The sequence below is a fragment of the Phascolarctos cinereus genome, unplaced genomic scaffold (genome assembly GCF_003287225.1).
Source record: "Phascolarctos cinereus isolate Bilbo 61053 unplaced genomic scaffold, phaCin_HiC Scaffold_726;HRSCAF=1367, whole genome shotgun sequence".
NCBI lineage: Eukaryota > Metazoa > Chordata > Mammalia > Diprotodontia > Phascolarctidae > Phascolarctos > Phascolarctos cinereus.
In genome coordinates, this window is record NW_027556098.1 from 61,169,592 (window position 1) to 61,183,809 (window position 14,218).

At 37.4% G+C, this 14,218-nt stretch overlaps 1 protein-coding gene across 1 annotated transcript in view; it reads left to right on the forward strand.

Annotated features, from left to right (window-relative positions):
* Positions 1 to 14,218, forward strand: part of MED14 (mediator complex subunit 14) — a 65,581-nt gene that overhangs the window by 45,500 nt on the left and 5,863 nt on the right. The window contains 7 exon segments of the mRNA XM_020967120.2: positions 55 to 201; positions 5,544 to 5,655; positions 6,186 to 6,317; positions 8,821 to 9,003; positions 10,171 to 10,406; positions 11,164 to 11,343; positions 11,437 to 11,544. Of these exon segments, the coding sequence (XP_020822779.1) occupies positions 55 to 201; positions 5,544 to 5,655; positions 6,186 to 6,317; positions 8,821 to 9,003; positions 10,171 to 10,406; positions 11,164 to 11,343; positions 11,437 to 11,544 (1,098 nt within the window).

Below are 14,218 nucleotides of genomic sequence, written 5' to 3' on the forward strand. Positions count from 1 at the left end.
AATTTTAAAATAAGTTCAAAACATTTTAAATAGTGCATTTATGTGTATCCACAGACATTCCTGAACATGTTTGTTGATAGTAATCAAGATGCTCGAAGACGATCTGTAAATGAAGATGATAACCCCCCTTCTCCAATAGGGGCTGATGTGATGGATTCTTTAATATCACAGCTACAGCCCCAGCCACCACCTCAACAACAGGTAAGTATGCTGAAGGTTTAGAAATGTTTTATACACATGTAATCTATTTTTTTCCTGAAAACCAGTCTTATTTGAGCTTAAAAATATCAAATAACATTAAAACTTAAAAAAAAAAAACCCAAACCTGTTACCTTGTGTGAGATTGTCTCACCATAAGATAGTAAATTACAAATTCTGAACCTGTATATCAGTTTGAAATTCTTCCTCTCATCAGAAGTTTGTTTCAGGTGTACAGGTGGCCTCATAATACAGTGGTTTTTACTTGTAGATCCCACAGGCAGGGTTCTAGTTATGTCTGATCAGACAAGCTTGACTTTGGTGCAGAATCAGAAATCAAATGCCCAGCCATCTATCCAGAAGGGAAACCACCCTTGGCAGGTGCAATTCACAGAGGATCCCTCTGCTTCCAGGTGCTCCCTTTGTGGTGTACCTTCAACTGCCTGCTCTTCTCACCCTGCGTGGAGGACTATTCGAAGGAGAAGTGTTTTCTTACACTTAGAACAGGAAGCTCTATGGAGGGAACTTCAGACAACTTCTAGTAAGACATTCTAAGATGCTGTGGCTTTAAACTTGAAGAAGCATCAGATTATTGCCGGTTTAGGCTATGTCCTGCTAGTTGCCCACATTGCTTTACCTTTATTTAAATGATGGGACTAGACAGCATGACTCTTTTCAGTTTATAACCTTGGGCAAGTTAAAGCTGTGTTTTATCAGTTTCCTTTTCTAAAGTGGTTGGACTAGATGGACCTCTAATGTCCCTTTTCGCTCTAGAGACCCTGTGATCTCAGATTAAATAGCAGACCCCAGATAATGCATTTATATAGCAGTTTGATGTTTGCAAAGCACTTTTGATCCACAAAACGACCCTGGGAGGTAGCTGTTATTTTATCCCTGTTTCAGGAAACTGAAGCAGGAAAAGGCTGGATTTGAACTCGGGTCTTCCTGACTCCTGGCCCATTGTTTTATCTCCTGTACCACCAGTGGTCTCCTGTGGTTATATTATACAGATTGTGAAGTTTTTAAGCATGTTACAAAGGGCAGAAGAAGGTATTCCTGTCCATTACAAGGAAATCCTAACATGCTTCAGTGAGCTGCAAACATTTAAAACCAATGAACTTTTCAAGTGGTTATCCTTAGCTAACCCAACTTTGATTAAGAATTGACATGTGTTCTCTTTGTTACTCTAGCTGAATTAATTCTTCATGTTCTGGATGCTCAATTATATATTTCTTTTTAAATTTTACTAGTTTCTTTTTATCCTAATTGTACGTACTTTCCTGAAGAGTGTTCCTACAGTTTCTTTGTTGAATTCTTACTTGAATATAATCTTCAGTCCCAGCAGGAAGCAGGACATTACCATTATTAGCATCAGTCAGTTAATAAGCCATTTATTAATACTTATTAGTGCCTGCTGTATGCCAGGCACTGTGCTAAGCTCTAGAAATACAAAGAAAGGTAAAAGCCCATGCTCCCAGGGAGCTCATTGTTTAATGGGGAACAAAGGAAGGCACTAGAATTAAGAGGAGTCAGGGGGGTGTAATGGTCAGAACTTTGCTTTAGGAGAATCACGGACAGATGAATAGAGGATATGCCAGGACAAGAGAGAGAGACTTGTAGCAGGTGGTCCAACCAGGATATAGTAGTCCAGTCTTGAGCTGATGAGGGTTTCAGAGCAGAAAAGGGGGTATATACAAGATGTTATTATGAGGGTGAACAGATTGGATATGGGGAATGAGAGAAAGTGAGGAGTAGGGGGTGATATCTAGGTTAAAGCCTATGGGATAGGGAAGATGGTGGTACCCCAAATAGTCAAAGAGAAGTTTGGAAAGGAAGGGTTTTAGGGGGAAAGATGATGGATTTAGTTTTGAACATGTTCAGTATAAGAAATCTATAGCACATTCAGTTGGAGATATCTGAAAAACTATTGAAGATATGAGACTGAAGGTCAGCAAAGTGGTTAGGGCTGGTTAAATAGATTTGAAATCATCAGCGTAGATATAATAAGTGAATCCATGGGGACTGATAAGATCACCAAGTAAAATAGTATAAAGGGAGAAGAGGAACCAGGGGTGAAGATCCAATGAGGTCAGGTAGGTAAGGGAAGAACCAGGAGAGAATAATGTCCCAAAAACCTAGAGAAAGAAGAACTGAGTGATTGATCATGTTGAAGGCTGCAGAGAAATTAGGAGGGATAAGGATTGACAAAAGTCCACTAGAATTGGTGATTCTAGCATGAATAACTTTGGAGAGAGTGGTTCTAGTTTAATAGTGAGATCAGAAGCCAGACTCTAGAGAGTTAAGAAGAGAATGAGGAAAAGAATTGGAGGTACTTATTGTAGACATCTTTCTCAAGACATTTAGCCAAAAAAGGAAGAAGAGATATGGCATGATAGCCATCAAGAATAGATGGATCAAGTAAGGGTTTTTTGAGAATGGGACAGATGTGACATGTTTACAAGCAGGGGAGAAGCAGCCAGTAGACAAGATTGAATATAAGTTCAGAGGGTAGAGATGTTGGAGGGGACAGTCTGCCAGAAAAGATGGGAACGAATGAGATCAATTGTGCACATAGAGAGGTTTATCTTTACCTTGGTAAGAATGGCTTTCATGGGTGACAGAAATGAAGGTGCAGCTATTGGCAGAAGGTGTCTGAGTGATATGAGATAAAGAGGAAGGAAAAAGAGAGTTCTTAGCAAATGGTCTGTTTGGTTTTTTGTTTTGTTTTACTAAAAATAGGCAGGGTTCCCCAGCTGAGAGGGTGAGGAGAGTGGGAACCAAGGGAGGTTTGAGGGGCAATGAAAACATTTGGAAGAGCTGCTGTGTGAGTGGGATAGTGAGTTAACTAGGCAGGTTTAAAAGGATTGCCTAGCAGCAGTGATGATTTACTTGAGATTATATAAAATAAATTTGTAGTAGACTCAGTTGTGATTTTCTCCAGTTTCATTCAGCAGCAGGTGGTGGGAGTGATCCAAGGCTGAGACTTGACAGGGCAGAAGCAATGGTGTCAGTACCAGGGGCCAATATGGGCAAAGGAGGAAAGTGTTAGCTAGTACATCAGCAAAAGATTCACAATTTCACAAGTAATTACTGGATAGATGCCACACAATTTGATTCATTTCCTTTGTGGAAAAGACCCACAGAAAACTAGACAGAAGTGGGAGTCAGGGACAGAGCCTAAAAAGGGAGGCTACCGAGTCCTCAGACACATTATCTGTGTCCCACGTAATCTAATTTGTAGATGCTTCCTCTCCTTAAACAGCTTCTTTGGGAATAGTAATAGTGGTTTTGGATAGTAACTTAACTCCTTTAAATCACTAGCTTACAAGGTTGATGATCTCATCTTTTATTTTGAACAAGGGATTGGAAAAAAACCAGATAGCAAGAGAAAACATAGAAGCCCTCTGATACTGCAGATTCTGTATTTCAATGCATACCTCTGTTTGGCGTGACACCTTAGACTTTTGTAATATTAAGTACTTTGTGTTTAATAATAATAGAGGCATCATGGTGTAATATGGTACTGCCTAAAGCATGGTCTGTGGACCCTGAGGATTCCTGAGATTCTTTCAAGGGTCTTTGAGGTCTAAACTGTTTTCTTAATAATACTAAGACATTATTTGCTTATTAAAATGCTCCTCCATTTTCCATCTACATATCTGTGTGCAGCCAGTTTTGTTCTCAAATTTCAACCAAAATAACCTATCACAGCAGATTGAAAATAAGCAAATTTGAATATCCAGCAATCTTCTATTAAGCCAAACATTAAAACATGTAAGAGATTTGCAAAAATATATAAAACTGATGCCATTTTTCTTGTTTCAGAATATTGTTATTTTTCATAATGTTTATATCAACAGGTAATGTGTTATCATTTTAATGGATTAATAAATGTCTTAAGATTTTATCCATTTTATATTCTAATATGGTAAATAAATTATTAGGTGTAATCCAGATAAACAAAAACTGTTTGGATCCTCAATAATTTTTAAGAGTATAGAGGTCCTGAGAACATGTTTGAAAACTGCTGGTGTAGTGAATAGAAAGCTGGCCTCAGAGGCAGGAAGATTTGGTTCAAGTCTCGCCTCTGATGTATATTGACTCTGTGACCTAAGGCAAGTCATTTAACCTCCTTATCTTCTAAGCAACTCTTTAAAACTGTCTTGACCTACAATGATAAGAGTTTCCACATCCAGAAATTCCCTGTTTTAGTGAACCCACAGGTCTAGATCCTAGCCTTATTCTATGTAATAACAGTTAACATAATTTTTTTTTTTAAAGAAAGAAGAGGGGAAAAAATTACTTATTTCAGGCTAGAGCATTAGAACCTTGTTTGAGGAGCAGAGGGTAAAACAATCAAACTGCTTTGGGAATATATTAAATATCTTAATTTGAAGTAGCATTATTAGTAGTGCCAGAAAGATTGGTACAAATTATGTTAGCTGGAAATGATACCGTGTGTACGCTTGTTTTTGAGCTAGTAAAAATGAAGTTACAGAACTAGAAGAAGATAGTCAAGATAAGATCAGTGAGTTTAAAATGATCTTAGCAGCCATCTAGTAAATCCATACACAAACCTCACAACATCCGGTCTCTGTTTATTCTTTCATCTTGTGGAAGCCCCCTCCACTGTCGAGCTCTAATTGTTAGAAAATTTTTCTTGAAATCAAACGTAAATTTATTTTTCTTCAACTTCCTCTTGCCCCTTTTTATGCCTGAAGGGACTGCTGAATAGTTTTAATCCCTCTTTCACATACTTCAAATAGCTAAGGCAACTATCATATCCCACCCCACACCCCCAGCCCCAAATGGGTCTTCTCTTCTCCAGGCTAAATGTCCCCAGATCTTTCTGTTGATCTTCCTGTGACATGATGGATCCAGTGGTACAGACTCTTGGTTGGCTTCCTTGTATGTGCTTCATCTGATCAATGTCCTTCTTAAAATGGGCCACCTAGAATAAAATACAGTTCTTCAGATAGTCCAAGGATTAGGTTGGAAAGGAGAGAAATAGAACTAGTCAAGAGAAGGGGCATGGGGGGGCCGGGGGGTCTCTGTTGTACTCAGGTTGATAGGCATTGTAGCCATATAAGACTCAAATCCTAAGTAGGCTTCATAATGATCGTGTGTAGGACTATCCTTTTCCCCTCCCATTGAAGAAGGGGGATTTTTCTCGTTTGAAGTTTTAGTTTGAAAGATTTTTACAAATCTGGAAAGGATTTTTAAGTACTTGTTCATTTGGAGTTAATATTAATTAGTTCTACAGTTTCATATTTGTGTGTGCTTTCACGATTAAGTGTGAGTTTTATGCCAATTTTTATTTTTCAATTTTATTTTTAAACTTTTAGCCATTTCCAAAGCAGCCAGGGTCATCAGGAGCTTATCCTCTCACTTCACCACCTACATCTTATCATAGTACCGTCAACCAGTCTCCTTCCATGATGCACACACAATCCCCAGGTAAGATGTCACTCGTTGTATTGTTATGTTTTACTTCAGACTTTATTAGAATCAATTAGTGCATTGGTAAGCAGTAAACTAGTTTTTAGTATTATTTGCCTTAGTCATGTTTAGTTATTTGTCACTCAGTTGTCTTTCTCTTACTGATTAATCTGCTCTTTTCCTTTACATCATTTGTTTAAGCTCTATTGCCTATGTCTTTGTTATGTGAATATTATGTATATGTAAATAATGATCCTCCACTGGAGTAGTACTCATGTGTGGCAGTTAATTTTCTGTACCAAGTTGCAAAGGCATCAAATTCTGGCCCAGCAGTGGACAGGTAACCAGAGAACCAGTTTGGAGTAAGGCCCATCACCAGAAAGTTGGCTACCCAGGGATGGTTGGTTGTTTTGGTTTTTTTTTCTTACAATAGACATTCAGTAGTCTATAGGGGTCATGGTATAGATCTGTGGAGCAAGTAGTTACACTAATAAAATGATAATCTCTTTAATTGAAAGCTTATCAGTGATTAATTTTTCCTTGATTAGGAAATCTGCATGCTGCCAGTTCACCTAGTGGTGCTTTGAGAGCTCCATCACCAGCATCATTTGTTCCAACTCCTCCCCCTTCCTCACATGGAATCTCTATAGGACCAGGGGCCAGCTTTGCCAGTCCACATGGTAAGTCCTCATATAGAAACCAGTGATAGAGTAAAAGATTTTTCTGAAGTAATGCACTTAGAAACAAATTCAGACTAACAGACAAAGCCAGAAAAGAACTAAACTTGGTATATTTGTAGGAGACAATTTCTGATCCCATTTTTATTTTTTTCACTTTATTTTTTTATTAATTTATTTTGATTTATCAACAATCACTTCCATAAGCTTTTGAGTTTTAAATTTTTCTCCCCCTCTCTCCCTGATCCCTCCCCAAGACAGCATACAATCTGATATAGGCTATACGTATACATTTCTATTAAACGTGTTTTCACATTAGTGATGTTGTAAGGAAGAATTAGAATAGGAGAAACCACCAGAAAGAGGAAACAAAATAGCAGAAAGAAAAATAGCAAATAGTGTCACCTGTGAATAAGTATTGTGTCAAACAGAGAAGTGTGAAATGACAAGGCATGGGCCAGGCAAGATCAGCGAAAGACTGAGCCTGTTTATTATTCTGAGGGTCCAGTTTATATAGTGAAAGCTAACCGTCATCCCCGAGGCCCTTGTGGCTAATCCCAGCCCTCAGGTGTTACTTTAATTATACACACCTGTTTGCTATCAAAGTTCAAGGATTGGTCAGAGTATTCTAGTACCTTCCAGGCAGGAGAAATTGGTGAGCCAAAAGATTCTGAAAAATTAAGCCCATATTTAGACTTCTTCAGTTCTGGCCCTCAGCAAAATAGTATGCTTCTATCTGTATTCAAACTCTATAGTTTTTCTTTGGACCTGGATAGCATTTTCCATCGTGACACCTTTGGAGATGTCTTAGATCCTTGCATGGCTGAGATGGGCTGTCTATCAACGTTAGTCATCGCTCAACATGGCTGTTGCTGTGTACAATATTCTCCTGGTTCTGGTCACTTCACTCAGCATCAGTCCATACAAGTCTTTCCGGGTTTTTTCTGGTTTGCTTGCTCATGATTTCTTATACCACAATAGTATTGTTTCATTCATATACCACAACCTGTTCAGCCATTCCCGAATTGATGGGCATTCCCTCAATTTCCACTTCTTTGCCACCACAAAAAGAGCTGCTATAAATATTTTTGTACTGTATGATCTCTTTGGGATATAGCCCTAGAAGTGCTATTGCTGGGTCAAAGTCTATGCACATTTTTATAGCCCTTTGGGCATAGTTCCAAATTGCTCTCCAGAATGGTTAGATCATTTCACAACTCTACCAACGATGCATTAGTGTTCCAATTTTCCCACATCTTCTCCAACATTTATCTGATCCCATTTTTAAAAATGTCTTTTTTAAGAATAGCTACAAGAAGACGACGTATTTTCAGGCTCAACCAAAGTATGCATTTGTTTTACTTGACTGCCTGTTTGTAACAAGGGAGGACCTTTGTGGTAAAGTTGTAGGAAAGGTGGGAGTGGAGGATTAATGATGATGATACCCAAAAAAGAGAAAATAAAGAGCATCGATAAAACATAAATACGCAGAAGAGAGCCAAAGGAAGTTAAGGAAACAGGCTTGTAGGGCAGTTTTGGTGTGACCATGTTAAATTTAATTTATACCTTTGAAAAATAAAAAGCTGTAATGTATTACATATCTGTGGTTTCATATAGAAGCCTCTTTTTCTGTTCTTTTTTTAAGGAAAAGTTTGTGTTTATTGATTTCATAGATCCCTATTGTTCAGAAAGGTGCTGGCTTTTGCTACATCATAATCTAATCACATTAGCAAATCTGATGTTTGTCAAATGAAGAAAATCTTAGTCATCCTTTTTTCAGTTTTGTCAGCCTTTCCTTGGTATAATAAAATATCCAAGAAAACTAGAGTCTTAATTTTAGCTGTTATTTATTGAGTACCTGCTGTATGCATAATATGCATTAGTGGAACAAGAACTGAGCAGAGAATCTGAAGACATGGGTTCTAGTACCAGCCCTCCCATTTCTTTGCTGTGTAATCTTGAATAAGTCATTTCGATTCTCATCAAAAGGTGGTTATATGGATCAAAAGACCTATATCTAAAAGCGCATCGTAACTCGAAAGTATCCTGTAACCATAAGTATTATGGTATGTGCTAGGTAGCATAAAATATAGAAAAGAATATAAAATGAGGTCCCTAGGCCCCTGGAGCCTATTTTAACATCCTCTTTAGGTCTATTGAGTTAATTGTGTAAGACATTGGTATTACTGCATAGAGCATTTGTTTAGGGAAATTGTACCCTTTCTGAATCTTTATGATGGTGGTAAAACCAGATGTTACTCCATCTGGTAAATTATACATAATAGATTTGGAAGTGGCATGCTAGGATGCAGTCATCTTCAATTGAAATGTCATTTTAAAGGGGAAAAAAAATCAAATTGGGTAGCCGTTAATATCTTTGCTCTGAAAAGAAAACATGAAGAATCATTGTGGATGTTGAGCAGTAATAGATTTCCATTTTTTTAACCCTTTGTTTGCACGCTTTCTCAGTATAATGGAAATAGGAATAACTTTGCAACTTGCACAGGTACCATTGATCCTAGTTCACCATATACTATGGTGTCACCAAGTGGAAGAGCAGGAAATTGGCCAGGATCTCCTCAAGTGTCTGGTCCCTCACCAGCAACACGGATGCCTGGAATGTCACCAGCCAATCCATCTCTGCATTCTCCTGTTCCAGATGCTTCTCATTCCCCTCGGGCTGGAACAAGTAAATCTCATCACATTATTTTGCACAGATTAATGTCTTTTGTTAATATTATCTTTTTTGCTCTCATACTAATCAATCGAATACATTATGTGCCCACATTTAAAAGGCCTATGTAGTTGCTTCTTTTTATGAAGGGTTTCTGATAAGTCATTTTTAAGTCATTTTATATTCAAATGAAAATTTGAAAATCAAAAGAGATCAGTAATATCTGCTGATAAGTTACCATAAAAGATCGACCCATCCATGCTTTTTTGTTGTTCAGTCATTTTTCAGTCGTATCTGGTGCTTCATGACCCTGTTGGGGTTTTCTTGGCAGAGACACTGGAGCAGTTTACTGTTTCCTTTTCCAGCTCACTTTACAGTTGATGAAACTGTAGACAGCGGGGTTAAATAAGTTGCCCAGGATCACACAGCTAGTAAGTGTCTGAGGCCAGATTTGAACCCAGGAAGATGAGTCTTCTTGACTCCAGGTCTGGCACTCTGTCCACTGTGCCACCTAGCTGCCCTATGCATGCTTTATAGAAAACAAGTTTTTCAGAAGTTTTTCCAAAATACTCATTACTTGGTGACTAGGTTTCCCTTAATGAGCTGGGTCTTTGTGACCTTGGACAAGTCACTTCTATCTGAACCTCAGTTTGCTTATCTGTAAAACGAAGGAGTCAAACTAGATGACCCAAGGTCTCTTCCATCCCTAAATGTTGTGATCTCATGAAATTCTCTGAGCCTGTGCACTTATTTATCGTTAAGTTTATACTGACTGCAGTCAGTTTGAAAGAGGTTTAGTGCTATGTTGTGATATTCAAGATCATGAATTAAAAATCTTACTGTTGTGGGCCAGCTTTTGAAATAGACTACTTAGCAGCAGCCTTTCAGTCGTATAATAAATAAATTAACAACAGTAGCTATTCATCAGCGACACTTCAGGAACTCTTTTAATTCAGTAGAGTCAAAATAAAGGCTCAGATTTTAAAGTTGTTTTTATAATTCTAGAGTTTTGGTTGTGGTATTGTCCTCATTTTTCAAATTTGCTGCCAGTGCCATAAGTGTATAGAATGGATTACTCAACCAGAAACACCCACAGTTTTTTAAATATGTAAAGTTGAAAATAGAAATAAATTAATATAAAATTATCATTGAGGATTGAAATTAATAAATTTTTTTCAAAAGGTTCTCAAACAATGCCAACCAACATGCCTCCGCCTCGCAAACTACCTCAGCGCTCTTGGGCTGCATCCATACCTACCATCCTCACTCACAGTGCCTTGAATATTTTACTTTTACCCTCTCCTACTCCGGGACTTGTACCTGGCCTGGCTGGTAGTTACCTTTGCTCCCCACTTGAGCGATTCCTTGGCTCAGTTATCATGAGACGACATCTTCAAAGGATTATTCAACAAGAAACGGTATTTGGTACTTCATATATAATTTCACAAGCAAAATGAATTTTGAAAGGAAATATTCTAAATTGTGGAATGTCATCTTTTCCTTCCCACAGCAGAACTAAAGTGATCTTCCTAATGTTACTAAGCTAATCAAATTAAAGCACCTTTCCCTTAATATTAGCGTTATGAATGAGTTTTATTTACATTGTATTTTCTGATGTGATGGTGTCATGCTTCAGCTTTTTATAGTTCCTGTATCACAGATGTCATCTTCAAACTTGAAGAAGTGCTTAGCCAGACTTCCCTATAGATTCTGCCATTAAGCCTTATTAAAATATGGATGTTTGTTTTTTGAAGACTTTCAAGATTCTAACCATCTATATATATCTGTAGAAATTCCATCATTTCAGGTCAAATAAGTAATGTCAACTAAGATTGATAGTTCTTTTTACATGTCTAAAAATGCTTGGGGAATGGTTACCAGGCACCTTTGATTATAAAACTTTCATGTAATACAGATGATTAAATTTATGTGAAATGTGTGGCCCATTCATTACAAATATTATTGTTTATTTAAGTTTCAAAGGGAATAAACATAGTGAATTTTAAAATAGCTGTTATTTAATTGTAGCCATTTTACTCATAACTATTCACATTTTTAAAATGTTTTATGAGAAATTGAGATGTTAAAGTAGACTTTTGGCTTCTTGTAGACATTAATAACTGCCTATCAAGTTCCTGAATATATTAATAATTATAAATTATTTTGATTTTGTAGCTACAGCTAATAAACTCCAACGAACCTGGAGTAATAATGTTTAAGACTGACGCCCTTAAGTGCAGAGTTGCTCTGAGCCCCAAGACCAACCAAACTCTTCAGCTAAAAGTGACACCTGAAAATGCAGGACAGTGGAAACCAGATGAACTTCAAGTTCTGGAGAAATTCTTTGAAACAAGGGTATGTATTCAGTTTGAATGAATTATGCATTTTTAAAAATGAAATGTGAAGTTATATTAAAATGAAAAATAATTGCTTCTTTTATTTCTTTAGGTTGCAGGACCACCATTTAAAGCCAATACGCTAATAGCCTTCACCAAGCTATTAGGTGCTCCGACACATATCCTCAGGGACTGTGTGCACATCATGAAACTAGAACTGGTGAGTTGTAAGGAAAGAAGCAACATACGTGTATGTGTATGTAGAAGCAGAAGTATAACTTGAATAAATACAGTAGGTCTGTTTTCTCTTTCTGTGATTATTCTTCACTTACATTTCTGCCTCCTTTCTTTTTTTACCTAGAAGTATTTTACAGCTAAAAATAGGAATGGGGATTATATTGGCTTTATTAATTGCCTTATTGTGAACCTAATTAGCTTATAACTTCATCAAGGGTTTGGGGGAGGGAGTAGAAAATTGGCACTGTTCTTTATGGCAGGGGAGGCAGGGTGCGACAGTGGAAAGATGACGGCTTGAGAGAGTCTGGGTCCAAATCCTACTGCCAATGCTTCCTGCCTTTCTGACCTAGGACAACACTTAATCTCCCAGAGCCTTGATTTCCTTGTCTTTAAAATGGGGGGTAGACAGGTGAAACCAGATGGCTTCTGAAGTCCCTACTAGATTTTAAGTCTGTGATTCTGATTCAGTAAGGGATACCTTAAGGAGATAAATAGACTTATAGACTACTCATCGATTCACATCGGTACATCATGAGTACTTTCTTCAGGAAGAGTTGAAAGGCAGTGGATGTAGTGGTGATTTAACAATATCATAAAAAAGAAATTGACCTCATTTTAAGAGATAGGAAACAGCTGGTTACATGACAGTGGAGCAGGCATCTCACAATCAACCTGTGTATGGTTAGTCTAGTTAGAGCAGAGTTAAAGTAAGGAACAATAAAGACGAGAAGGCAGTGCTAAATGCAGTTACAGTAGCTCCATCCTGACCTGTTTGACTTGGCTGTTAACTTTGAAAAAAATGGAAAACGAACAAAAAGAAAGTGACCGATCCTTTCTTAGAGAAGTTAACTGACGCTGGTGATGGCATTACAATCATGGGGCTCAGGAGAGGAAACGTTTACCAAGAAGAGAATCCAAGGGCAGCCCATGTTTGTCATAGAAGCTTTTTTTGCAGAGTGTGAGAAGAGAGATGACAGTGTCACTTCTCCAAAACAGTGGAAAGCAATTGAGGAGGTAATGAAGCTTCATAAATCTTGGTGTGAGAGTTATTGAAACGGGATCTTCGGAGAGCACTCCTGACTAAGACCAGAGGGAAGATGGCAGCTCTGTTGGCAGACTTCCCCGACTCAATGCTCATAGAATCACCACCTTTAAATTCTCAGATCTCCTGTAATGGAGCAACTTTATGAGGAAGTGGCAGTGACACTGATGGTGCTTCATTGAGCTTTGAACTTGGAGTCAGGAAAGCTGTATTTTTTGCCACTAGCTAACTGATTTTGTGACTCCATTTCCCTGGACCTCAGCTTAACATTGGCTAAGTCTTAGCTCCGGTGCCAAGCACATAGTTGGCTCTTAAAGGTTGGTTGACAAGATATTTTGAATTCCCTTTTGACTCTAACAATCTGTGACTAAATTCATGTGTGACACAATTTTAAAGACATTCAGGGATCTACTGCTAAGAAGAGGGCATGACTGAAAGATTGGAAAAGATCACAAATTTTTTTGGAGTGATCAAGAAGACGTAACTGTGGATCCATATATCTACTTTAATTCAACAAACATTTATGAAATACTTACCATGTACTTCCTCTTTTCTATAAAATATCTAAGAATCTGTATATGAGAAGGAAATAAAGCACCCTCTTACCAATGATTTTCTATGGGAAACTATATCTTTGTGGTCACACTGACTGAGAAGTGTAAAAACATGAGTTCCACTGTGCAATTTCTTTCTGAGTTCAACTTAGTAGAACAAAATTAAGCCTCTCAAAAAAAAAGTTTCTCCCTAACATATGGTTAAATTGTAGAATCTTGTATAGCATATATAATTTCATAATTTAATCATAGCCATGGGAGATAATTTGAGGAATTATTCGGTGACAGATGTGTAGCTACAGTGAGTTTTGTGAGTTTTGTCCAGTGCACATGAGTGTTGCTTAAGTGCAGCAAAAAACAGGCAAATGTGTGTTCCCTTAAGATGCTTAACAGTGTCACAGGAGATATCTTGGACAAAATTCATTTAAAAATGTCCCCTAGGTATACCCATCAATTGGGAAATGCCGAACAAATTATTTTATATGAATATAATAAAATATTTTTGAGCTGTAAGAAATTATAAAAAGTTTCAGAAAAACCTAGGAAGACTTATGATGCAGAGTAAAGTGGGAACAGCTAGGAGAACAATTTATGTTACAGCAACATTGTAAAAATGAACAATTTTGATCAGAACTCGCATCAGTGCAGTAATCAATCTTTCTAGAGGGTGGATGACCACTTCCTGACAGCAAAACAATGTACTAAATATGTGAAACAGACACACATTTTAGGGTAGGGCCGATATGGGAGTTTGTTTGGCTTGACTATGTATACTTGTTGCAAGTATATTTTGTTTTTCTTTGTCCCCCAGGGGTGAAATTTAAAAAAAAAAAAAGAATGTTTGATAATTGAAAAAAGTTTAATTATAAAAATTTTTAAAAGGAATCTTTATTAAATGGCAAGTTTCTCTGAACATTTTTAGAGCTGATAATTGTACTAATTGCATTGATCATCAGAACGCTATTCTAAACTGAAATCTACACAAGAGGGTTGTCTAACCATCAACACTGAAAAAACAAAATGAATGAAAATGAAAATAGCCTAACCTATGACATTCTGAT